Source organism: Frieseomelitta varia, unplaced genomic scaffold, assembly GCF_011392965.1.
Source record: "Frieseomelitta varia isolate USP_RPSP 00005682 unplaced genomic scaffold, Fvar_1.2 scaffold_131, whole genome shotgun sequence".
NCBI classification, from domain to species: domain Eukaryota; kingdom Metazoa; phylum Arthropoda; class Insecta; order Hymenoptera; family Apidae; genus Frieseomelitta; species Frieseomelitta varia.
In genome coordinates, this window is record NW_025108984.1 from 761,038 (window position 1) to 788,688 (window position 27,651).

General features: G+C 25.9%; 6 protein-coding genes and 1 long non-coding RNA gene across 8 annotated transcripts; 4 read left to right on the forward strand and 3 right to left on the reverse strand.

Annotated features, from left to right (window-relative positions):
- The first annotated feature begins 1,950 nt into the window (after nucleotides 1-1,950).
- LOC122529419 (sphingomyelin phosphodiesterase 1-like) lies at nucleotides 1,951-5,511 on the forward strand. The gene is made up of 8 exons (XM_043655556.1): nucleotides 1,951-2,165; nucleotides 2,489-2,799; nucleotides 2,881-3,258; nucleotides 3,609-3,781; nucleotides 4,240-4,440; nucleotides 4,585-4,930; nucleotides 5,048-5,238; nucleotides 5,307-5,511. Exons 1-8 carry the CDS (start codon nucleotides 2,027-2,029, stop codon nucleotides 5,449-5,451), a joined length of 1,884 nt encoding a protein of 627 aa, XP_043511491.1. The 5' UTR covers nucleotides 1,951-2,026; the 3' UTR covers nucleotides 5,452-5,511.
- LOC122529428 (ubiquinol-cytochrome-c reductase complex assembly factor 1) lies at nucleotides 4,549-7,600 on the reverse strand. Of its 2 annotated transcripts, none has more exons than XM_043655573.1 (7): nucleotides 7,423-7,600; nucleotides 6,755-6,952; nucleotides 6,585-6,657; nucleotides 6,298-6,464; nucleotides 5,932-6,126; nucleotides 5,743-5,866; nucleotides 4,549-4,646 (listed from the first exon to the last, which is right to left on the reverse strand). In XM_043655573.1, the coding sequence occupies exons 1-6, from the start codon at nucleotides 7,441-7,443 to the stop codon at nucleotides 5,795-5,797; spliced, it is 726 nt and encodes a 241-aa protein (XP_043511508.1). In that variant the 5' UTR covers nucleotides 7,444-7,600; the 3' UTR covers nucleotides 4,549-4,646; nucleotides 5,743-5,794. The 2 variants fall into 2 exon arrangements, with proteins under 2 accessions (XP_043511508.1, XP_043511501.1); XM_043655566.1 differs by lacking the exon at nucleotides 4,549-4,646 and adding an exon at nucleotides 4,927-5,195.
- Nucleotides 7,601-9,485: 1,885 nt separating this feature from the next.
- Nucleotides 9,486-13,454, forward strand: LOC122529458 (rab5 GDP/GTP exchange factor). The gene is made up of 9 exons (XM_043655620.1): nucleotides 9,486-9,856; nucleotides 10,347-10,462; nucleotides 10,635-10,892; nucleotides 10,988-11,117; nucleotides 11,174-11,271; nucleotides 11,360-11,616; nucleotides 11,696-11,827; nucleotides 11,898-12,143; nucleotides 12,249-13,454. The coding sequence occupies exons 1-9, from the start codon at nucleotides 9,678-9,680 to the stop codon at nucleotides 12,639-12,641; spliced, it is 1,809 nt and encodes a 602-aa protein (XP_043511555.1). The 5' UTR covers nucleotides 9,486-9,677; the 3' UTR covers nucleotides 12,642-13,454.
- A 94-nt stretch (nucleotides 13,455-13,548) lies between these two features.
- On the reverse strand, nucleotides 13,549-15,005 carry LOC122529123 (NADH dehydrogenase (ubiquinone) complex I, assembly factor 6). The gene is made up of 4 exons (XM_043654920.1): nucleotides 14,877-15,005; nucleotides 14,408-14,630; nucleotides 13,920-14,315; nucleotides 13,549-13,819 (listed from the first exon to the last, which is right to left on the reverse strand). The coding sequence occupies exons 1-4, from the start codon at nucleotides 15,002-15,004 to the stop codon at nucleotides 13,640-13,642; spliced, it is 927 nt and encodes a 308-aa protein (XP_043510855.1). The 5' UTR covers nucleotide 15,005; the 3' UTR covers nucleotides 13,549-13,639.
- LOC122529130 lies at nucleotides 14,998-17,352 on the forward strand. The gene is made up of 2 exons (XR_006306755.1): nucleotides 14,998-15,124; nucleotides 17,140-17,352. It is a non-coding gene; the product is annotated as an uncharacterized LOC122529130 (long non-coding RNA).
- On the reverse strand, nucleotides 15,899-17,277 carry LOC122529114 (guanine nucleotide-binding protein subunit beta-like protein 1). The gene is made up of 4 exons (XM_043654909.1): nucleotides 17,134-17,277; nucleotides 16,810-16,985; nucleotides 16,386-16,701; nucleotides 15,899-16,268 (listed from the first exon to the last, which is right to left on the reverse strand). Exons 1-4 carry the CDS (start codon nucleotides 17,275-17,277, stop codon nucleotides 15,966-15,968), a joined length of 939 nt encoding a protein of 312 aa, XP_043510844.1. The 3' UTR covers nucleotides 15,899-15,965.
- A 1,434-nt stretch (nucleotides 17,353-18,786) lies between the features above and the next one.
- LOC122529097 (low-density lipoprotein receptor-related protein 6) lies at nucleotides 18,787-27,160 on the forward strand. The gene is made up of 10 exons (XM_043654889.1): nucleotides 18,787-19,403; nucleotides 19,781-20,806; nucleotides 20,889-21,819; nucleotides 21,945-22,229; nucleotides 22,436-22,716; nucleotides 22,844-23,095; nucleotides 23,498-24,353; nucleotides 24,585-24,820; nucleotides 24,916-25,428; nucleotides 25,702-27,160. The coding sequence occupies exons 1-10, from the start codon at nucleotides 19,337-19,339 to the stop codon at nucleotides 26,073-26,075; spliced, it is 4,821 nt and encodes a 1,606-aa protein (XP_043510824.1). The 5' UTR covers nucleotides 18,787-19,336; the 3' UTR covers nucleotides 26,076-27,160.
- The last annotated feature ends 491 nt before the right edge of the window (nucleotides 27,161-27,651 follow it).

Below are 27,651 nucleotides of genomic sequence, written 5' to 3' on the forward strand. Positions count from 1 at the left end.
TATGCGTATTTTGATTGAGTACAGTACATAATGATAAAATTAATTATAAAATTATCTGTATCATTCTTTATGTCTTGATCTTATACATATCATAGACGTAGAAATTAAAAATAATTAATATTTATTCGACGACTACTCGAAAATATTGATAATGTTTAACGCATGAAGCTACGATTCTGTCCTTGAAATCTCCCTCTTCTCTCTTCCAGATTGAACAATACCAATCAAGAGTACATTGAGAAGATCTAAAGAATTTCGACTTTTATTTTACCATAATCATCAGATTGTATGCAAAAAAAATTAATATGTTCAATATAATTAAATTAAAGATATGATTACATTCCTCTTAATGTTGTTTCTCATTAATGTTAAATATTTAAATATTAGCAGCTATTATCATTAGAATGCACATACAAAAAACATTAATAGACAGATTAATTTTTAATGTTTAATAATCTTTTTTATGTACAGTGATAATTCTTTTTACAATCTTTTTTGTGTACAATTTGATGATAATAGCTAATAATTATATTTGAGTATTTAAGATTAATAAGAGGCATCATTAAGAAATATAATCATATCTTTTGAATTATCTCTGATTAAGAAATCATTGTGAAATAAATCATATGCAAACAAATATTAAAATACGCCAGAAGATAAATTCAGGATATTGTCATGTTTTGAGTTTTCTATAATTAAAAGCAACAATGTAAAATATAAAAAATATCCTATAATTACAATAAAATAAATATATTTCGTTGTAATTAAAAACACATTGCTAAGCATAAACTATGTTAAACAATATACTAATAAATTAAACATAAACTACAATGAACAATTTATTATTAAACTCGTATGTAACAAATTTTAAATTTAATTTTTTTTTTACTATGTTAATAAAAATATCTACCACGTTTATAAAAATATAATCTTTTTCAAGTAATTATTAAATAAAATTATATTTGTAATCCTTTGAGTGCGAACAGCGCCTACAGGCGTTTAACTGGGGCCGCTCTCTTGTGGGAACAGCGCCCGATACAAAATACTCGCGTACAACAATATTAGTGTAAAACAATAAAGAAACTAATTTATTTTAATTATTAAGTACGTATCGTGTCTTGTACGCGATAACTTGTAATAGCAAGCACCGTGAATATTGTAACTTCTAGTGTCACGTTCTCTAGTTAAAGTTAAACTTTATTGTTGTTAAATTTACAAACAATTACAAATATTATTATTATATATATAGATATATATTTCGCCAATGTAGAGTAATATTATTTATAAAGGGAAAGAATTAAATTTTCATTGATATTATGTAATACTTAGCCATCCGAAACTCTCATAAATATTAGATCTGCTAATTGAACTAAAATTATTTATTAACATTATTATTATGTTATATTAATATTATTTATTATATACATAACAAATAGACAACTTTTAAAGCTAATATTCTGATTGAATCTACTGTGAGCTCATAACTATTTCACTATTGAACTTTCTGTATTTAATTCTTATATTTAATAAGATATTTAATAATCTGCTCTCTTTGTCCACGATAAGAAGATTAGACGGAAAGAATAATCTAAATGAAAAATGAAAGTTATCTTTAATAACTTTCACACTAACAAAGCTGATGCATTAGCACATAATACGATTATCCGATTATAAAATGGTATTCGATGAACTTTTTATATCAGTATAGTTAAAAATGAAATTTCAAATGAAAAAAAATGAAAAAAGGATCTAACTTTTTAATTTATTTATTTCTTTTTATGTCATCATTTCAATTCATTAAAAATTAACCGATTTATTAAAAATTTAAAATGTCGATTTTAAGTATTCATATTAAATTGAATTAAATCATATCATAAACACACAAAAGTCTTTATCTTTCTCTTTGTTTAAGTTTCTCAACCTTAAGGAATTTATTCAGATTTCTCAATCCCAGTCATTGAGAAATGTACATCCCAATATTGCGATATCTATCTGTTAAAAGAACTGATTCAAAAGATAAAGAGAAATGGAAATAGTTGGAAACACATCGAATTGCGCGCAGTGTAAAAGACAGTGTTCACGGAAAACAACAGAAATGTGGTTTCAACAATTAATTTTGAGTATATTAGTTTTGAGTGTTAGTGGTCTCGCCCAGAATTCAGAAGGTAAAGCAAAATAATTGGTTTAAAATATGAAAATAAATTTCAAATAAAATTATTTTTAATTTTCAATTAAGATGACAAATTTTCACTAATCAGATATCTGATTTGTATAAATGATAGTATTAAATTATACTTAATTACATAATATGCAATTAGAATTATGTGTAATTCAATAATCTTAATGTCTAAATATCATAAATCTAAATATCGAATTTTTTCCACCAATTGAAGTTAAAAAGAATTTTCTTTAAATTATTCAATAAAGATTTATTCGTAAAATTTCGCCATATGTTATAATAAAAAATAACAAATTGATTCATTAACAGATATAGACGTAAACTTGTTTTCAAATGAGATTGAATTATGGACGCAGTTGCACCATGAAAGAGAATTATTCAAAGATATGATAAATTCTTTGAAAATTCCTACAGAACTACAGAACTCTGACTGGAGAACATTTTCAGCAAATGCAGGCTCTAAAATATGTGTGTTATGTCGTGGAATTTTGAGAACGTTTATCAATTTACGACGTAAAGGAATGTCTGAAGAAGATATAAGAAATAATATAATTAAATTATGCATACTGTTTAATATTCAAACTGAAAATGTTTGCAAAGGAGTTATTGAATTAAACTTGGTAATATAATACTTGTATTTAACTAAATTTACCAAAATATTATTGTATAAATTGTTCTAATTTCTTTTATTATTTCTGTAGCCTATCATTTTATACATCATCGATTCTAAACCAAATTTGACGGCTGCTACAATTTGTGGTGTGGTCCTAGAATCAAAATCTTGTCCCTTGACTGATCCTGAATTTGACTGGATTATTGATGTTAATAACAATTCTCACGCAGTTACGGAAAATGAAACGCAAGAAGAAATAAAAATTCTACATATAACAGATATTCATTATGATCCTCTCTATGAACCGAATGGTAATTCCAATTGTGGAGAACCACTTTGTTGTCAAAAAGGACAAAATAAATCTGATATGACTTCATTCGCTGGCTTTTGGGGAGATTATAACTCTTGTGATACTCCATGGCATGCGATCACTGATGCTTTAGAGCACATGAAAGATACACATCAGGTATTAATGCTACAATTAATTTAGAAGATAAAGAAAAAAATTAATTACACATTTAACCCGAGATTACCCACGTGGGGGTCTAGTCGCCGGGATGTACCTGCGCTAGACCCCCAGGTGGGTAATCCCGGGTTAATCTAATACTCTTAAAATCTTATTTAAAATATACATACTCTAAAAATCTTACTTTTACATTTTCTTTTACTTTGATATGAATCTAAATTATTATAGATAACGTATCATTTACAAAAAGAAATTAGATATGTTTTAAAAATTAATTTTATGATAAATTGCAAGTATTTTAAAATGCAGGTTTATATTATATTTTAAGTAAAATTTGATTTAATTCCTAGGGTATAGATTTTATATACTTCACTGGCGATATCATAGATCACGGAGTATGGGAAACTTCAGAAGAAGGAAATATACAAAGTCTTACAAAAATTTATGACTATATTCATAGTGTTTTTAATAATACTATAATATATCCAATACTTGGAAATCATGAATCAAATCCTTTAAATCAGTGAGTTTATTAAAATTTCCTATAAAATTTTTCATGATACACACAAAAAATATTTCATAATAGTTGTTATATATGTATACATATAAATTTATTTACAAATGATTCTACATAAATATTCTACATAAAAAATATATATATTATATTTTTTAAAATTTAATAGTTCAGATAATATTGACTTTAATTTTTACAATCAACAATTATAAACATAACTCAAAATTGATATAAATATAATTTGAATTCTTCTGACTAAAGATAAAACAATATATATAATCTGTTTATCTACTATATTTTAAAATAAGTGATTCACTTCCTTAATTGTATTGTATTATAAATTTACAATATAATTAAGGAAGTGAATAACTTATTATATATAATAAATTACGTATTACAAAAATATTTAAAATATGCAAATGAATATTGACATAATTATAATTCATGATTTTCTAAATTATATATAGATTTGCACCAAAAAATATAACACAAGACAATTTAACTACAAATTGGCTATATGAATTAGTGGCTGATTTATGGATTGGATATGGATGGTTACCAGAATCTGCACGATCTACTATATCTCAAGGAGGATATTACACTGTTGTCCCCAAAAAAGGGTTTAGAATCATAACTTTAAATAGTAACGTGTGTTATTCCTACAACTGGTATGTGAAACAAATATAATTATGTTACTATACAAAATAAATTTTCAAAAAACTAGTAAAATTTTAAAATCGATTCAATTTTATAATTTATTTTGTGACTTACTTTCTCATAATTCTTCCTTCACAATTATTTTTTCTATACAGGTGGCTTTGGTATAATCCAAAAGATCCTGATAATCAATTACACTGGCTTGCAACTATTCTTTCTGAAGCAGAAAAGAACAATGAATTTGTACATATTTTGTCACATATACCTCCTAATAGTAATAGCTGTCTAAAAACGTGGAAACGAGAATATTTAAAAATAGTCAATAGATTCTCACATTTAATAAAAGCTCAATTCAATGGCCATACTCACAATGATGAAATAGCAATATTGTATAATTCTGATATGGAAGCAAACAATGTTGCTTGGAATGGTGGTAGTATAACAACTTACACAAAATTGAATCCAAATTATAAAGTATATACAGTAAATTGCAGAAATTATGTAAGTTATTTTTTATTTTATTTATGACATAATAAAAGATAAATTAAATTATAAAGTTATAAATTATAAATAATTGTAAATTTATTATAATTTGAAATAAAAATTCTTTTCTTATAGGAAGTAGCTGATTACCAAAATTGGATGTATGATCTCAGTTCTGCCAATGAAAATATCCATGCAAGACCAACTTGGTATAAATCGTATTCCTTTAAAACAGAATATGGTCTTCCAAATTTATCTGTTAAATCTTTAAATAATTGGCTTCCTAAAGTAGCAAAAAATGAAACACTAATAAACAAGTATTACAGGTAAATTTAAAGATTATTAAATATTGCTAAATCATAGTAATTTATAATAACTTATTTTATTATTGTAGGAATTTTTACAAGCAAGCTAAACCTTCTTTACAAGAAACTTGTGATATAAATTGCAAAAAGAAACTTTTATGTAGAGTAATTGTTCATTCAAAAAAAAAAATGCTATGCGATAACATTTTAACTTCTTCAGTACATGTTTTATAAAAAAGAGTTATAAGTGCATAATATGTTTTTAATAAATAAACGAAATAAATTTTTCTCAATCTCAAAAATTATATTAATGATTTAAAATTATAAATAACATTACTAAAAATTATATTAATAATAATTTAAATGAATATATATTTGAAGCGTATATATGTGCATTTGGTGACTGTCGATTTTAATCCATAATATGGTACTGAAGAGACTTAAAGAATTAAATTATTATAATTGAAATAAGAGATCAAATTTTTTAATATAATAAATTTAATACATTTGTAATATGAATTTTACCTAATTAAAATTTACAAATTCTTAATAGTATTCATAAGCTTTATTTAATACTTTACAAATCTACCCATTTCGCTATTGATTTATCGAAAACTTTTTCCGATGGAATTTTATCAAACGCATTAATCTAAAAGAAAAATAATCAAGTTATTATATAGTATTTCATAGAAAACAATAGTACTTTCTAATTACCTGTTTTCTAACATAAATTAAAAGTTTCTCTAGTTGTTCAGGATCGTTACACTCTAAGACAAAAAACCTTCTCCATAATGCACTAGCTAGAACTTTGTCATCTGACATAATGCCTTCATCATAACCAACTATAGCTGCATTAAATTGATATGATAAGTCCAACAGTTGTTTCTTTTTTGTTTTTTCAGTCATTGGCTAGTAAAAAAAAAGTTATAAACATTTTATACTAATTCATTACCAAGTATAAAATTTTATGGAATAAGATTAAAATTAGAATAGAAATTAGAAATATAAAGCTTAAACATAGAAGGTTAAATTGAAATAGATCAAAAATAGATAATAATGCATAATTTATTAATTACTTACACCAAGTAGACCTATTCTTATAGTAATATCTTGCCACATAGCCTCAACCATATTTTTTACAACCAGTTCACCCTTTTTTCCTTCGGCCATAAAACGTACCATTAACATCCAAACATGCAGTTCTGTGATTAGGAACCATGAGAAAAATGTATCTGACATATTGAAACCTAATAAATAAAAATAATGTCAAACTATTAAATAATTATATATAATTTAATAAACTATTAAAATTATTATATATAATGAGACTATATCAAATCAGCAAGAACTTAAGAGTAATGATGTACCTTTGAAAAATATTGAATAATTAAGTCTGTCAGGAATGTCATCGTATAAGTCATAACCCAATGCACTTAATCTCTAAAATACAAAGGAATATAAATAGGATTACATAAATATTAAAAGTATATATAGATATAGTTTTGAATAAAATTGATGATGAACAATTTATACTTACGTATCTTTGTTTATAGAGATCAAATCTATGTGACAAGTTTTTAATTACTCCAAATTGACTTACTGATTTGATTACATTTTTGGATACTTGTGCATTTTTATGAAAATAACAATACTGAGGTCTAATTAAAATATTTCTATCACTTTTATCAATGAACTTACATCTTGTTATGTACTTCAGTGTTGACAATAATGGTATCTTTCATCACAAATTAGTTCACATCATCCATTAGAAAGAAGAATTTAATTAATTAGATATCATAAATATAAAATACAAAATTACAATTAAATTATTTTTTATTATTAATGAAGTAATAAAATACAAATAAATAAATAAATAAAATATATGAAAGATATAAATTTATAAAATATACTTAAAAATGCATATAATAAACTTTTGTATATTATTAAAATTTATACATTTGTAGATTTATAAAGTGAGTATGCTGTTAACAATTGATTACATAGGACATGGATATAAATTACTATAATGCATGTCATTGTCAAAATTAAATGAATAAATAAATCATAAAAATATATAAAAGGGCAAAAGTAACAAAAAAAGTTATTACATATTATAACATAAGAAATTAAAATCATTTACTATTTTTAGCTATTAGCTATATTATAACCTCCATTATAAATGAAAATATGAGATTTAACAGTTACCGTTCTTACGCAGTGCATCATCCTGTTATATATATTTAAACTTTGTAATACAATATAAAAGACATTTAGTTTTTCAGTTTTTAAATTGAGAAAATTACAACCCCTACGTGTCTTTCAAATACAGACATTTTTCTCCACATGTGTTCTCCACATCTGAACACAAATCGCGGCAATATTTGAAACTATCGCGTTGCGATATGAACTATGATTTTACTAAAAGATATTTCTTTGCAAGTGATATTTAATTTGGATATTTAAAAGTTATTAATCGTTAGAAATTTATTGTATGCTAAAAATTATAAATAGTTTTTTTAAAATGATAAAAGTCTTCTATTTCTCAATATGTAATGATAATTTTGATAATTTTGTTTTATATATAAGCTTTCTTGGATGTATGTATTTGTAATATGTTCCACTTTTAAGTTTTCAAACATTGACAAAATAAAATGGTACATTAGTTATAATAGGTACATCTAGGCATAATTATGAATTATGTTTGATAAATAAATAAAATTAAATATTCAACATTTATAAGATAATTTATAATTCAATTATCTTATAAATATATATTATTTTTCCTATTCACTAATATTCTTTTATGCAAATATTTTCAGAATCATTTTGATGTTTCAGATTCCTTCATACATATTCAATGGAGTAAAATGTCAAAAAATATGACAACATTTTCAAATTTCAACATATGATTATGTTAAAAAAACAATTATTTTCTTTTAAATTCAATATATCTAAATTTCTAAATTTTTTTCAAAATGCATTACTTCTTCAATGAAGTATAAAGATTTTAACTGACTTGCATAGAAATGTATTATCTTTTGAAGAAATTAAAAGTTCTTTACAATCTCGTTATGTATATCCTATTATGTAAATACATGAATATTACACACATGCATATTACGCAATTGCACATCAAACAACTACAGGTTTAAGAATATTCCTAAATGAAGTCTCCTTCATTTCCTCTTATTACTTTTCTTTTATTTGATTAAATAGTATTACAGAATAGAAGTTTACTTTTATTATTAACTGCAACAACGTGTACAATTGTTAATTAACAGCAACATAATGTATGATAAAAGTTTAGGAATAAATGAAAAAACTTTCAACTAAACTTTTAGACTTGGAAAAACTCTAGGAATATGTAACAAAAAATTCCGTTTGATCTATTGTTTTAAATATAATTTATAGATTAAATTTACTAAACTTCAATATATCTGATAATTAAAAATGTATTTAGTATTGCAAATATATTAGTTATTATAATTTATAATATAGTTATCAAAATTTTAACAAGAAATCGCTAATGACGCATATACGTGATCGATATAATTTTAAATAACCCCTTTATAAAAAAAACATGTATGATATGAATTATTGAAATAGTATATATTTGTATATATTTTAACTTCATACATAATAATATTAACTATAAATATATGTGTATTTTTAAACGGATATTTACTTTTTTTCATATAAGTTATGATAAAAAATTTTATTTATCTAAAAAGTATGAATTACTTTAGTAAAATTTGTAACTATACTCATAACTTACAATTTTTAAGTTAATATTTTAAAAATAAAAATTTTCAAATAAAGTAGTTTTCATCAAATAATAATTTAAAAATGATAATAATGATGATAATTTAAATAAATATAATATGTTCTAAATTACATATGTTAATATCTGAAATATGTATGAAATAAAAAAATTTTCTTAAGATTAAAAAAAAAATGTGTCACAAAATTTAAAAATATTATATAAATAACACAAATATTACAAATATTAAACTACAATTCAATTATTACATAAAATCTCCAATTTGAATAGAATTTTTTGTTAGTAAAAATTAAATAAATTTTAGACACATTAATGAAATTGAGAATTTCCAATTAGCCTATGTAACTTGAAATGTCAAGCTCAAAATTTTAGGCAGTAGCATTTACGACAGTAGTTATGTTCTAAAGTATTGATATAAATATACATATATCACATACATTTTTCTTATTAATATTTTCCTATTATTAGGAATTAATAATTCCTAATTATAGATTTTTGATATGACTTAATTGTTAATAATAATTTAAAATTCGTAGGTAAAGATTTACGCATGCGTTTTTACATGCTTATCTGCATTACATAGTGACTGTGTTAAAGGGAGCAACTAAACTATACAAATAAAATGTAAATTATATAAAGAAAAAAAAAAAAAATTGCAAAAATATAAAGCTCTGTCAGAATGTATTCCACAAAAACACCCACTTTAAGAATCGACGAGGCTGATCTCAAATGCAAAAATGGTTGTGGATTTTACGGAAACGCAGAATGGGAAGGTTATTGCAGCAAATGTTATCGGGAATATTTACAAAAACGGAGATCGCAGACAGAATGTAATGTTTATGGACAGGGATACGATTTGTACGTTGATTAATTTATAATCGAATTCACTCCAGCAAATTTTTTTACTTTTGAAATTCATTTCATATTTGTATGTAAATATAATATAAATTTTATAAAATATTTGTATCTTTTTCAAAAATCTCTTCTGATAACAATTACATTACAGCGAAAGAAAAGTTAAGATAGATTTACTTTTCAATTGACATTAAACACTTTATTAAGATATATTAATATTCTTTTAATGCTAATCTTTTTTACATATAATATATATACAGCATACAATTAGAAATTATACTTTGTACTTCAGTTTTGTTCTTTTACATTTGTGTCTCTAGCAGTTAGATTTTTATTGCCTTAACATAACGTCTTATTCGTTCCTTTTAAAAGCAAATAATTTAGAATATTTCTCAAATATATAATAAGAAATATTTTATTTATTAAAAGAAATACATTATATATATTATTAATAGGTATTGTTACGTTATGAGTAACATTATCAATGTTTCAGGGCTTCTTCCAATAAAAATACAATTAGTGCACATCAAAAATATGAGGAGAAGAAAGTACAACAAGAAAAAAAGTATAAGTTATTAAATATATCTTTTCGCAAGCCAGTTACAAAAGGTACATTTATTATATTATATATAGTTTTGTATTTAACTTCTGCAAAATTTTGTTTCAATATATATTAAGAAATATGCGTTATATTATTACTTTATTCATATTTTTTTTATTAGACATCTACATTTTTGTACAGAAATATTATTATTCTGAAAGTTTTGATTTTTTTAATTAGTACAGGGGTACCAAGAATTGCTTTATGAATTAACAAAAGATAATCCTGACCTTGAAAAAGTAAAAGCAGACAATCGTGATTTAATAGCCATGATTGCTAAAACACCAGTAGAAAGAGATGTTAGAAAGTGTATGCATTCATTTATTATTGAGATACTTCAAAATAAAGATGTGAAAAGAATAGAAGAGCTTTCAGAGATTACACAAAATTTTTATCAAGTATTTGCGAAACGTTTAGAAAATAGTGCTAAATATACAGGTACTTAGAATATAAATTCAAATTGAGATAATTTGAACATTAACAAATTAGTTTATTGAAAGTTATAAGATAAATTTGCTTTATAAATGTTTTAGATATAACACCAGAAGTTAAAGAAAAATTATTGGATTATGTAGAAAGATATGCGATGACTCTACTCTACAGGATTCTTTTTTGCCCACCATTTACAAATGATGAAGAAAAAGATTTAGCAATACAAAAAAGGTAATAAATATATAATAAAAATATACAAAATAAAATGACATCTATAATAATTACAGAATCCGACAATTGAATTGGGTTAGTGGAAAAAATTTGGAATGTCGAATACATGAAACTAGCTCTGAAGTTAGAGAACTAGTTTATACTTCCATAACTGGTTTGTTTTTACAAACTTTAAATTTCAATGATTAAATGTATAATATTTATTAATCAATTATTTGAAAATAGATTTCTATTTGTTGTAGATTTATTAAATATGGATTCTGCTAAAGCTCCACAAGAAAAACTTTCGTGTGTTATTTATTGTTGTCGAAATATATTTCTAATGTTACAACAATCTGTTGGTGGACCTGCATCTGCAGATGAATTTCTTCCTGCCTTAATTTTCATTGTTCTAAAAGCTAATCCTGCTCGTCTTAAAAGTAACATCAATTTTATTACTAGGTTTTGTAATGCAAGTAGATTAATGACGGGGGAAGGTGGATATTATTTCACAAATTTGGTAAAATTTATTTTATTTATGAAAAACATTATGAAAAACATAACTATTTTATAATAAAACAAGTGTAATAATCTTCTAGTGCTGTGCCGTATCTTTTATTGAAAATTTGACAGCTGAATCATTAAATATGGATGAAAAAGATTTTAATGCTTATATGTCTGGAGAACGTGTACCTGCTAATACATGGGAATCTGCTTTAATGATATGTGAAGTACGTATTACATCTTTCTTTAATAATAATTATTAGATACTTTTCACAATTTGTTTTAACATATATACAGAGTTTGCACCTAATGTGTGAAGATATAACACTTCTTGATGAAATGAAAGCCAAAACTACAGAAATAATGACAGAGGCATTAAATTTAAAAGAGAAGATGTTACAATTTCAAGAAGAAATGAAATCAGAAGTAAATACGGTTTTAGACAGAACTCCATTGTTAATTACTCATAGCCAAAGATTACCTACTAATTTAGATTGTGAAGATATTGAAAGTTATCAATTACCACCTCCCATTATTCCACAAGTAATATTTTTAAAATTTTCATTTATAAATATATATATAATTATAAATTTATTACAGTTATTTATAGTTATTTATTATTAAATAGCTATTTATGATAAATTGTAGGTTTGTCCTACCACAATTAATAACTCAACACCACAAAACGATATGAGAACCTCTTTAATAGAAGATTGCATTACACCATCTCCTACTTTTGATTTTCCATCTTTCATTGGTGATGATAGTTTTGATGTAAGCAAAGCAGAGGATGAAACGAGTCTTATAAGTTTAGATACACAAAGTGATTTTGATACACAACAGGACAAATCAACAAATGAATTACTAGTGTCTACTCATTTGAATTTGCCATGTTCTACGGAATCAGAGCAAGAAGATTATCATGGATTCACTGTGCAAGGTTCAAATATACCTACAATTCCTTGTAGTACTGGAGATTTATCTTTAAATACCACAGAAATGGATTGTGAAAATTATACAAGTTATTTCCATAATACATAGAAAAATTTTATTTTAATCGAAATTCTTAAAAAAATGTTGCTTAATTAACAGAATAGATTATGCAATATTATATTATTGAAATTTTATATGCAACATCTACTAGATGATTTTTGTTATCAGAGTTACTTCATCATCTTGAATGTTAATGTAAAAAATGTAAGTTCTTGTAAAAATGCATGATTTTGAACAAAAATAGAATATTTCGTTAAAACTAAATGAATAATGAATAGAATATATTGGTATATACCAGAACTATACCTGCACCTGTGAATGTGTTATAGGTTTGACAAAATGTTTGGTAAGATAGGTGCTCACTACATTGATACTTGTATTCTTGAAAATATGAGTTACTTCTTATATGTATGAGTTGATTATTTATCTCTATAATATGAAAATATAAATTGCTATAGATAATTGTTTATACAATTAAATCAATGTATAAAATTATTACATTTTGCTTACTTTATTAGAAACTAAATTTGTTTTAAATAAAATTCTTTTTATGAAAATATAAAAATAATGCATGATAGATTTTTTAATTTAATAATAATTTAATAAAAATTTGTAATTTTTAAAAAGTATTTTAAAACTGAAAGTGATGAAGTACTCCTGTTTTAAAATTTATGTTTAGCACAACCTTACAAAAATCACTTAGTAGATATTGCATACTAGAGCAAAAGCTTTAATTTATTGGATAGTATTATTAGACAACATATATTAATATATATTACATATACAATGTAAATTATTTAAATTATTTTAATCCTACAAAAATCTGTCCTAATAAAATAGAAGAAGAATTTTTATTGAAAAGTTAATTAAATTATACCTATACACATTTTTAATACACTATTATTTAATTTTAGTAATTAAAATAAGAAGAAAATAAGAGGAATTCTTCTTAAGGTACTAAAATACTTAGTCTAGTTATTTTACAGTATAATTATTATTTTAAATATTTTACAATATTTTAATCTATAATTAAAAATATATCAAATTTAATACATAAAACTTCTCCAATATAAGTATAAAGGAAGTAAATGATCTTTTCTCTGTAGTTTTGCATTAAAAACATCAAAGTCTGCTTTCCTTAATTCATTTAAATATTTTTGTAAACAAATTATTGGCAAGAATATTAAATTCGCTTCCTTTCCCACATTATGTTTAAGAGAAATTGTCTAAAAATAACAGAACTTTTATATTAAAATATAAAATATCAAATATAATATTTTTCTTTTTTTTTTATTAATCCATTAGAGATGTTTGATATATACTTACAGCATCTAAATGTAATTTCCCCTGAGAAGCTACATCATATATTACATCACAGAAATTTTTACTTGATTCACCCTGTAATACAGCCTCTGCAGAAACATTATGTTTCATTAAAATATCTTGTGGTAACATGTTTATTCTTTTACTGGCATTATATGGAACTGATCGGACTAAGTTAATAATGCCATGTGCCTTGCCCATATGACTCGCAGCATGATCAGCATTAATATTATTTACACCATGTGCTTGTAGAAGAAGATAATAAATGGAAGAGTTACTATATTCTGCATATTTTTCTATTGCACTCATATCTTGAAATGAATAGTCTCGAATCTTTTCTAGTCTTATATCAATTAAACGTTTAAAATAATGTTTAGAAAGAGGATGTTCTTCTAAAATCTGCAAAGATTTTTCTTAAAGTTGTTCTTATAGTTTGTCAAGTGACAACGCAAAAAAAAACTGGCAGAATAAAAATACAAAATTATTCTCACTTTGTGTAACTCCAACATAACAGGACTTCTTGGAGGGTTTCCTTTATATGTATTGTTTAATGCATCTGTCCAAAACTGTAATCTCATCTCTCCTATTTTATAATCACTTACTTGATCCCTTATTTGAGAGATCTCAACATTAAATCCACGAATTGCAAACGCGCTTGCTTGGTATTTATTTGATAATAATAATGTGCACAAAAAATTTTCATAATCATATTTTCTGAAAAAAATCAAGACAATGAAAGAAATAAAAATTTATTAATGACTTTTTACATATATCTTTATTTGTTAATTGTTTTACAATTTATAAAAATTGAATTTTCTCCTAAGTAAATAAAATAAATAAAATATTTTTTCTCTCATCTGATTGTTAATTTATACAATAACAAATAATGTAAACACTTAAAATAACCATAATTTTCAATTGTTATGCACGTATCCATTATTATTAACTGTAAAATAATACCTAACTAGTTCGAAACAGTATGTAGCTGGTGTTTGTTTTGTCGTACTTGAATGCCTTATAATTTGCAATAACACGTGTTTAAAACAAAAATTTTTATTCATAACTAACATTTGTGTGGCGTTAGACATACTCAATACGAACTAATATAGACGTCTTCGATAGAATTAAACGAATAATATGAGAAACAAATAAACAATAATTGTTAATTAATGTAGTCGAATTTAACATTGACTTAATAATATATTGAGGTATGTTACGTTATGTCCTTATTATAATTATTTGGAACACATATTACAGTGTAAGAAATATTTGTATAATAAAAGTAAGAAATAAATAAATAAATAAATAAATTATTTATTCTTATTTTTTATGAGAATATTAATAAATATTCAGAAATTTGCGGAAAATGTACACGTGATAAATATATTTGCACAATTCCTTGTTGCACGATAGGTTAACTAGTATGAGTAGTTCAATTCAAGAATAGTTAACAAATGTAATGTGTAGAAAAATTCAAAAAAAAAGAAATATTGTAAATTTATATATAATAATGCATGGAATTGTAAATAGATACAGTGAAGGAAAAATTTTAAAAAACAAATCGGACAGAATTTAAAGTTACGTGCAATAAAAGTACCAGCAATACTTAAAAAGTTTGTTTTAATATCAACAGTGATATTATTATAATATTATATAATATTTTGTTAAATGAAAGATATCATAATAAAGTACGTAAATCAGGAAGAATCATTAATAATAGTTTACAAAAGAGTGTATTAGTTCACTCAAATAATGAAATTAAACAGTATCTTTATTATACATCCATATATACATTATATACTATATAAAAAAATTTGAATTTAATAGATAATGTACGATAAAAACAATATAAAGTGCATGGAGAAAAATACAGAGTAATTATCATTATATACATATAATTTTAAATATGTACATATTTAAATATACATTTTATATATAAAATTAATATTAATATTATAAAATTAATATCAATTTTGTATGTATTTAATTAAAGTTTTATTATGTTATTTAAATTATAACAAAAATTTTTCATTGATTTTGTGATGAAATTCAATTATAAATATCCCATAATGCTATGTATCCATCTTTTGCAGCTGTAGCCATTATCAATTTATTATTATAAGCTTTTATTCCTTCTGTAGAATAAATAATATCTTGTACAGTATCTTTATGTTGACATAAAACAGCTAATGGTTTTAAGGTTTTCCAAGAATATATTCTAATCCGGTTGTCCCATCCTCCAGTCGTCATAATTTTAGTATCAGGTCTAATTGTAATTACAGAAATTCCAGGATTTGTCAGAGTTATTTTATTTTTATTATGCAATAGATGATTAACTGATAAACTAAATATCTAAAAATGAAAAATTTATATCAATGTAGACCTAATTAGTTCTCTATTTATTAATTTAATGAAACAATTCTTTCTAGTTCAATTATTTGTTTTATTTTTTATGTTTATTTTTTTTACCTGTATATTATTAGAGGGACCAGCAATGGCCCCTTTTGATAATGTAGTATCAAAATCTAATGCCATTGGACATGCTTCTACTGTTAAAGAACTTAATATTTTATTTTGCCGAACATCCCATAGAATTAATTCTCCTGCTTCATAAGCAACTAAAACTTTTTCATTTTTTAGTGGTTTGATAGCCATTACTTCTCCTAAATTCTTGGAATTATGAGAATTCAATTTCAGTTCAGTATTAAAAGTATTCAAAGATAATACTCCAACTGCAGAGTCTTTAAGTGGTACAAATATTTCATTTCCAGAAAATACTTGAAACCTGTTATAAATAATTTAAAAATAATTTATTTTACGTAATAAATATAATGTCTTAACTAAATATTCGAAAAACTAATTTTAATACAATATATATAGATATAATATATACCTGCAATAGTGATAAAAATCTATGTTAATGGACTTAAATGCAGTCCATTGAGTTTCTGTTTTTTTATACATTTTGATTAAACCACATTTATGTTGTACAAACAAAGTATTATTGTTTAAGCTTTGCAAATTTAAACAAGAATCTTCTGATATAATTTGATATAATTCTCTATTTGTCTTTAACATAAAAGAATTATATTAGAAAATTTATTTTATACATCTAACAATGTATTTATGTAATAGTTTTTATGTTTCATGTGAATCTATAGAAAATTTTTAAAATCATTTAATGAGATACAAAAAAAAATTAAAATATTTTATTTACATTTAGATCCCAAATGTGAATGTTGCCTTTGGTAGTGCCTGCATAAAGATGTTCTACATTGGGAGTTATTTGAAAAAGAATGCAATTCACACAACCCATATCACCACGAAAAAGATATTTTGGATCCGGAGGAAGTGTCGCCATTGAAGTAAATTTTATATAAATTCACTACTGTAATGTTTGTAATAGTATAAATAAAGATTTTAATTAAAAGCTTCATTCAGTTTGATTTGGAAATATATATAAATGCACAAATTTATAGTAGTATAACAATTTTTAAAAAGGATTTAAAAAGGACATTTTTAAACGTGAATATTTATAAAAATAAATTTAATTTGTTTAACTGCAAACACTCACATAAAAATTCTTAGTATAAATCTTTTTGTAATATGTAATTTATATGAATACCTATATAAGAAAGAAACTTTGCAACTCAGCAATTCTTTCTAATTGCTAATTTTTTGAATTTTCATCATAGTTTATTTATTTATAAATAACTTTTTTAAGTACTTTTGTAGAATAATGTATTATTTTAAATAAAAATAATTACAAGCTAAATATGAGTAAACTAATGAACATTTTTATTTTTTACCAAATATGAGAAACTAAATGAATATTTTTATTCTTTTATTACATTTTATATAGTTTTTCAATAGTTCAATAATATTTCAATAGTTTTCAATAATTCTGTTCTTTCCTGTAACTTAAATGATATTAAATACTTATGAATTCCATTAAATATTTCATTATAGCTTTCATTTTGCACTCCAATAAATTTCAATTCTTCAAAGTTTGATATTTTTAGGTTATAGGAAAAATTTCCAAAATGCAACAAAATTAATATAAATAATATAGTACGTAGAAAAATTAACATGAATAATATAATAGATAGAAATTCAAACTATTAAAATAAACCTGTATAACTCTTTGATTTCATTAATAAACAAATAAATCTACTTCAATTCTGTTTACACTGATATACATGTATTCTGAAGTTTGTAAGCACACATTTTTGTATAAAATTTTCTTTTACGTACGCAAACTATAATATTAAAAATGAAAAAGAATAAAAATATTTATCTCGTTCTGGACTATAATTTGTTATTAATATTATTACAGACATATATATATACATACTATAATATAGTAATACAGTATAGTAATATACTATATAGTATATACATACAGTATAGTATACAGTAATATAGTAATAGTAGTATATAGTATAGTACACATATATATAGTATATAAAATATAATATAGAATATTAAAATAAAAAAATTGAAGTTGACACTTAGAAACCGTTGTTAAAAGTTACAGTATATACGCTAAACAACAGACAAAAATATACGCTAAATTATTTGACTTTCAACTATTTATTCGTTGTAAAAATATTTCGCAAGTCCTTTACGTATATATTTTCAAAAAGTGAAAAATTAATGACAAATGTAACTAAATAAACAAAAGTTTTTAACGCGTAACGTAAATGTTTGATTTACTCCTAGAATAACAATTGTTATTAATATTTACAAATATAATTATTACTGTTTACAAAATTAAATTTTCACAAATACTGATTGTCATCTCTTTACCAGATGAACATTTGTAAATGCATTTAATTTACAATGTACGGTGAAAATTTAGTGTACAAAAGTTTTCGTCAACATCACGTTCGGTCAAGCTCCGGCTTTGTTGTCAGACGCAAGGTATAGTGATGATTGGTTACGAGAACTGCTCGCTTCCGAGGAAGCGTCTGCTCAGTTAACAGTTTATATACGAGCGACGGTAGAACAAGTTTCGTATCTACTTTGAGCCAAGGGAAACGTGAGTTTCGATCGAAATTTGATGAGATTCTTTCGCGTGAAGCGCACGAGGAGTGGATCGATCGTTCGGTCATGAATAAAGATTGACGAACGACGCTTAGAGGTGCTTCACCGTGTAACGTCCGTGATTTAACCCCTTGCGTGTAAACTCTCTTCCGTTTACCGATAGAAAATGATCAAATCTCCCTGTGGTAAATGTCAGTGCGGGGTATTTTTTATAAGATATACATCTCCCTGTAAAACATCGTAGCCTGAAGATCCGTGAAGATCAATGACTGAGACAAGTAAATTGGCAAACGACGGACGTATCGGCTATGCCCGTATATGTCACGGACGTGTGCGTTAAGTGATCGAGGATCTTTTTACGATTTTTTTTTAGAATGGCTGTTATCAGTTTGATAATTATCCTGACTGCATGCTTCTTCAAACTTGTCCTGTTCTCTAATGGTGAGTAACATTCGGCGCTTTATTTTCTACATGTAGTAGATAACAGAGGTTATGAGAGGTGGCTCATTTGTAGCTCATGATCATGCCTGTTACAGTTTGTCTCTTTTATTGTTGTGTGCAGTGTGTTGATCTTCATTACATTTCAAACGTTTTAGTGCAGTTTTCGATGAGCTTCAAAGATTACTTTGCAACATCAAGTTAATTTTTTATCACTATTTATTAGTGTGTATTATAATTAACCAATTTGCTAAAGTTCAGCAATATCATTCAGTATTATGACTTACAATGTTACACTTGAGTCATGAATTTCAAATTTTGTATTTATATTTTGTTTAAATTTGTAAGAAGAAGACAGTAATGGAAATTGTTATTTTTAGGATCACCGACTCTTCTCTTTGTCACGCAAAAGGATATTAGGATGGCCAATGCTTCTCGTACTAATAAAGTAGTCACAATTATAAAAGATCTCTCTGAAGGCGCGGCGTTAGATTTTTACTTTGAGCATGAGTTGGTATGTTGGTCTGACAGTGGTTTAGAAATAATTCAGTGCATTCAGACAAATGGTACCCACACTGGTGAAAGGACGATCATCGTGAATTCCAGTTTAATTTCTCCTGATGGCTTAGCTTGCGATTGGTACACAGGAAAGTTATATTGGACAGATGGAGAGAAGAATAGAATAGAAGTGACTAGTATCGATGGACGTCACAGGAAAGTCCTCTTTTGGACAGATATTTATCAGCCAAGAGCTATTGCTCTTGTACCAATGAAAAGTATATTATTTTGGACCGATTGGGGCGACATACCTAAAATAGAAAGAGCTGCGATGAATGGAGATCCATCAACAAGAGAAGTGATTATTTCTGACGATATATTTTGGCCAAATGGTTTAACAGTAGATTATGAAAATGAGTTGGTTTACTGGGTAGATGGAAGACTTAAATTTATTGCGGTAATGGATTATTATGGAAGAAACAGAAGAAAAGTTATAGAACAGGGGTTAGATTATCCTTTTGCAGTGACGTTTTTTGATCACAAATTATATTGGACTGATTGGAAAACGTGGTGTGTACATTCGTATGATGTTCGTCAAAATCAGGCACATCCTAGAGAATTATTGCATGGGGAATATATACCAGGTGACATAGAAGTTTGGGATATTAGAAGACAACCATATGGGAATCATCCTTGTGAAAAAAATAATGGAAATTGTTCGCATTTATGTCTTTTAAGTATGACAGAACCTGGATATAGCTGTGCATGTCCTACAGGTGTGAAGTTAGTGGATAATTTAACATGTGCAGAAAGACCAGAAGAATTGTTATTGATAGTTCAAAGAAATGAAATTTGTCGAATTTCTTTAGATTCACCAGATTATACTAATTTTGTATTACCATTAACAGGTATTTAATAGCTATTCTATTAATGTATTTATTTATTTTGCCTCTTTTTAAATTTATACATATAATTTTTCAATAAAATTAGGAATTAAACATGCAATAGCAATAGACTTTGATCCTGTGCAAGAAATGCTTTATTGGACAGATGAAGAAGCTCGCGCAATTCGTAGAGCATCCCTTGATGGTTCTAATCAAGAAAATATTATAACGACAGAAGTGGAAAATCCTGATGGAATAGCTATCGACTGGTTGGCGCGGAATCTTTATTGGACTGACACAGGAACAGATCGAATTGAAGTAGCCCGATTAAATGGCACAAGTAGAAAAGTACTAATAAATGAAGATTTAATCGAACCCAGAGCAATTGCTCTAGCCCCTGAATTGGGATGGATGTTTTGGACGGACTGGAATGAAAAACGTCCAAAAATAGAACGAAGTAATCTTGATGGTACAGAACGTATTCTCTTAGTAAATAAAGACATTGTTTGGCCAAATGGAATTGCACTAGATCTTACACGATGGAAAATCTATTGGTGTGATGCAAAAACAGATAAAATTGAAGTGTGCAATATGGATGGTACTGATAGAAGAGAAGTAATAACAGATAATCTTCCACATCTTTTTGGATTAAGCTTATTGGGAGACTATTTATACTGGACTGACTGGCAAAGACGAAGTGTGGATAGAGCGCATAAACTTACAGGGGGTGAAAGAGAAGTTATCGTTGATCAAGTTCCAAATGTCATGGGTCTAAAAGCAGTGCATTTAGGAAAAGTTAACGGTACAAATCCTTGTGTGAAAAGTAATGGTGGTTGTAGTCATTTGTGTTTAAACCGACCAGGAAATAAATATGTATGTGCATGTCAAATTGGATACGAATTAACTAAAGACAAAAAGACTTGTGTCGTGCCAGATGCGTTTATGTTATTTGCAAGAAAAGAAAATATTGGCAGAATTAGCATTGAAAATGCAAATAATGATAATATTATTCCATTGACAGGAGTTAAAGATGCAAGGTAAAGAGTACATTCATAAATAAAAAGTTCGATTAAATTATTGTTATATTTTTTTGTAACTATAAAAATTGTAACAATTGTATACAGACATTAATATCATCGCTAATATATTTTATTTCTATTAGCGCTTTGGACTTTAATATAGCAGATAATCGCATTTACTGGACAGATGTTAAATTAAAGACAATTACAAGAGCTTTCATGAATGGATCTGATATAGAAAGAGTCGTTGATCTTGGTTTAGAAACACCTGAAGGTTTAGCGATTGATTGGATTGCTCATAATTTATATTGGAGTGACACAGGAACTCGAAGAATAGAAATGGTTAGATTAGAAGGTTGTAGCAGAAAAGTTCTTATTTGGACTAACATTGTTGAGCCTAGATGTCTGGCTCTTGATCCTAGTAAAGGGTATAATAATTTCTTCCGTATCTAAACATAATGCTAACTTATAAAAAGAAATAGTAAAGATTATAAAATTTGAATTGAAAAAAAATCATTTAGCTACGATTTATATTGTTGAAAATAAAGTGTGTTATGTAAATGTTTATAAAATGAGTATTTCTGTATAATTAAATTTTTAACATCATTATATTTATATATATATTTTTTTTTAGTCATATGTACTGGACAGAAGGGGGAAATTATGGAAGTATAGAAAGATCATATTTAGATGGTACACATCGTGAAATAATACTTTCCAATATTGGAAGAGCAAATGGTTTAACGATTGATCATTCGGCACGAAAATTATATTGGGCGGATTTATATACTCCTGCTATTGATAGCTTTGATCTGCATACAAAAAAAAGAAATGCAATTATAACAGACAATATTGTATATCCATTTAGTATTACTCAGTATCAGGATTACATCTATTGGACAGATTGGAATACAGGTAAAAAAATACCAATTATGTTATTATTACATATACAGCGATCACGTTATTATTTACAATAAGTACTTTTTGAAATTTATAGATACTTTAAATAAATTTTAATTAAAAACATTTATCTTATTAATAGGTGACATAGAGAAAGCTAATAAGACTACTGGGAAAAACAGAGTGAACATACATAACAAGTTGGAATCTGTAACAGATTTGTTGGTTTTTCACGCTTCTAGACAAGCAGGCTGGAATCCTTGTGCATTAAAAAATGGCAACTGCACTCATCTTTGTATTGCTTTACCTGGAGAAAATGAAAGCACATCTAATTCTTTCAAATGTGAATGCCCTACTCATTATAATTTAGCAGAAGATAATAAAACTTGCATTGGTCAGTATATATAAATCTAAAAAATTTGAATTTAATTACATTTAATATTAAATACAATACATTTAATAGAACAATTTTTTAAAAATAACAATTAACAAATACAAAAATACTAAAAATTAAATTTTTTTAATGTTGACTGTCTAGATTTCGTGAAATTGTTAATTTAATAAAGTATAATTTGATTATATCATAATAAAAATAAGAGTTAGGAAACATAGAGTATGAGATATAATAATAAATTTGTTATATACGATATTTAAATTGTTTAAACATATTTGATATTTATTGTTTAATATCTTTTTATTAATTGTAAATTGATATTTAAACTGGTATAAACGTTGCACATATCGTAATTTATATTAATTAACTTAAATTTAATAATTTATATTTTTTCTTTTACAGCGCCCAAAAACTTTATGATGTATAGTTTACGCAATGCGATGTTTCGCATTCTTCCTGATACGAATGATTGTCCAGATGTAGTTCTTCGAATTCAAGGTTTAAAGCATGTACGATCTATAGAATTTGATCCTATAACTCAACACATTTATTGGATAGATGGACGAACTTTGTCCATTAGGAGGACTTTAGAGAATAAAACGCATTCTAGTATAATGATTTCTGGAAATTCAGGACATCCCGTAGATCTTGCTTTGGATTCACTGGGAAGATTACTATTCTGGTCATGTGCCATAAATGATGCAATCAATGTTACAAAACTTGACAATGGCTCTGCATTAGGTGTTGTTGTCAAAGGTGACGGAGAGAAACCGAGAAATATTGCAATACATTCAGAAAAAAGACTGCTTTTTTGGACAGACGTTGGAAAAAAGATGAGAGTGATGCGCAGTAAAATGGATGGAAAAGAAAGAATTGTAATAGCAACTGACCTAGAACAACCAACAAGCATTGCGGTAGATGCAATTTCGAACATTGTATATTGGGCGCATGGAAATAAGATTGAGTATGCAGATTTTGATGGGAACAATGGAGGAATTTTGGTCTCTACTATTGGACAAGGATCAACTGTTTATTTGTCCGTCTTCTTTGATTTTATTTACTGGTTTGATAGAGAAACATCGAATTTAGAGCGTATTAATAAATCTGGAAATGGAAGGAAAGTAATCATGAATAAAGTACTTACAGATTTAATTGCCGTAAATACTCCTCAAGATGATGTAATGAAAACACATATTTGTAGTCCTTTTCGAGATTATGGAGGATGTTCACACTTTTGTATAGGAACTATTTCCTCTAAGTGAGTTCTTAATTTCTACTTAGGAAATGTTCAGGATGATCCTCTCGTTAGAGAATGGAAAAGTGATCGTTCGTCCGGTTGTTGTACGAATGTATATGTAAAAACTGAAAACAAGCATATAAAACGATTCAAATGAGTCATATACATAGCATCAAAAAAGTCTCTAGCCAAAGAATCATTCTGCAGATAATTTTATGTTAAAAAGAAATATATAAAAAGTATTATTTTTAGATGTTCTTGCCCAAAATCTTTGGTTTTATCCGAAGATGAAAAGACTTGTAGAGCCGCACCAGCTTGTGGAACAGATCATTTTACTTGTGCTGCACCTAGCTCTGCAGTAACAAAAGATTGTATACCTGCAACATGGAAATGCGATGGTCAAACAGACTGTCCTGATGGAAGTGATGAGTTAGGTTGTCCAGCATGCAGTCGCGATCAATTCAAATGTCAAAGTGGCCATTGCATTGGTAAAATTCTTGAGTTATCAAATCATTTTGATTATAAATTAAATATATTGTTGTCAAATTTTTTGAATTGTGAATTATTATTAAATTTTTTTCAGACATGTCCTGGGTATGTGATGGAACAGCACAGTGCCATGATGGTCTAGACGAAGCTCATTGTTGTCGTCCAGGACAATTTCAATGTATTGGAAATGGTGTTTGTATTTCTGGTTCAGCTCTTTGTGATGGTTGGGAGGACTGTGCTGACGGAAGTGATGAACTTCCATCTGCATGCACACCTGCAAACAATCCTCGACAAGAAAATAATTCGTTAGAATCTGGAAGAACAAGTTACGTTATTATCATACCTGTTGGATTGTTTGCAATGATTGTTGCAATTGTTCTTGGATTTTGTTATTGTAGAAGAAAGTTCATGAATAATGAAGAGTTGCCTGATATTTTACATGATTCAGCTGGAGATCCACTATCACCCAAACCAGTCAGATTGGCGAAACCAATGTTTGCACAAAAAAATTGTAGAAAAGATTTGAAAATCGGAATGGAAACTGTAAGAATGTCAATGTTAAATGGAAGTAGTATAGGATCAAGTTATGATCGCAGCCACATTACTGGTAAGATGTTATTTTATATATATAAATAATAGTATTATATATATATATATATATATATATATATATATATAAATTATACTGTTCGAATAAAATGTCGGAAAGCAAATAATTATTAATAAATTAATATTTTATGAATAATTTATTATAATGATATAATGATGTGTGTATAGTGATTGAAATATTTTTATATTTTCTGATTAATCTATTCTAATTAATCTAAATTTATATATATTATTATTATTATATCAATAATAATAAAAGTTCTATTTTAAGGAGCCTCTAGTTCAACTCGAGGGAGTTCTACAGGAGGTTACCCGCAAGAGACATTAAACCCTCCTCCAAGTCCTGCAACAACAGTTAATTCTACCAGATATTCAAGCAGTAACACATCTAGATATAAACCTTATAGGTATTATAGGAGCATAAATAAACCCCCACCTCCAACTCCTTGTAGTACAGACGTTTGTGATGAATCAGACAGCAATTATCCAGCAAGATATCGATATGAAAGTGAACCTTATCCTCCACCTCCTACACCAAGATCTGTTTACCAAAGTGATGCTGGAATTAGTTGTCCTCCTTCTCCTAGTTCACGATCTTCTACATATTTCAGTCCACTTCCACCACCTCCTTCTCCCGTTCCCTGAATATATTAAAATTGTAGAAATTTGTTTATATTGTAATTTTTGAAAGATGAAATCTTTTGGTAAGTCTGTAAAAAATGATTAAAAAGGTAAAATTTATTTTATTAAAACATTTATATTTTATAAGTGGAGGAGCGAAAGCATTACTTTTAAAATATTCAGCTACAAAAGTAGATATTGGATATTTTTATTTATTTATGTTAACAAGTAAAATGACAAGAGAAGTATCTTATCATTTCATAAGCAAATTCCATCAATTAAATGTTATTTAATGTCTCCTTTTTAAGGGTTTTGAGAGAAGAATTTTTTATTAAAGAAAAATTCAAATTTTATATCAAATCTGTTTGAAGTATTTGAATAAGATTTTATCTTTGTAAAAAATTTATACCATTGTGCCTCTTCGTACTTGTAAGAGATTTAATCATAAAATGTTGTAAATATTGTAACAATGTATAAAAATTGTATATGATTTTTAGTTTTTGAGATAGACGTTATTCTATAAAAAGATTCTTTTTTATATTAATACAAATTAGTAGGTTTATAATATAATATAATTAGTATTATTCTATTGTAAAAGTACGTATAGTAAAGTACAGTAGAACCTCAGTTTAACCGCCGAGGCTCTGATATTTAATTTTAAATACTTTGACGTTCGTGGTAAAATATCATCACGATATCGTGTCGTCGCTGTTTTAATTTCTTAAAATATATTGCCAGTTTGTTCCTTATCGCAAAAGAGCTGCGAATTTCAGAAAAAGAATTTTAGAGTACCAAAAAAATTTAAAAACAGTTCGTAAAATTTTACATTATCAAAATGTTTTCCATAATTTTGTTGCACAATTTGCGTACACATATATTAGATCTCTCCGAATTATCCGAGATAGTCTTGGTCCACATTACCTCGGATAATCGAGGTTCTACTGTATAGCGTATAAAAACTTAATCGCGTGAGTTTCATATTTACAGCCAAAACATATCAAACTTCATATTATAAATTAAAAATAGATAGAGAAATTGAAAATTATTTCTAATGAGAATTAAATCAAAATAAATAACGAACTATAATAATTAAATAATGTAAGAACATTTAAAATGCTTATTCGTAGAAAAAAAAAACATTTTTTGATTTTTACCGTGAAAGTGAACTAATTGTGTATTTATATATTTACATTTTTATGTAATAATTAATCGAAATATGAAAGTTAGTAAGTTGAAATTTTCAAATAATTACATAAAGTAATGCTGTTCCTGCAATTTATAATTGGACTGTGCCATACAACATTTAGAACATTTAGTGAGAAAATTCAAAATTACTGTATATATAAAATGTATAATGCGTCATGTGGAAATGATTTTTACCTCGCACTGCCATTACACAAGCCTTAAAGAAATACATTCTATTGAATTATTATTTTTGTTTGGCATTAAAGACTGAAATAATTCTTCTATATTTTTTTTACATTTACAATAAAGTGTGTAATATTCTATGTATGTAGCATAAATGTATAAAAGAATAAAATTTTTGTTACATATTTTACATGATATTTATCATTTTATGCATAAAATTAAAATTATACAT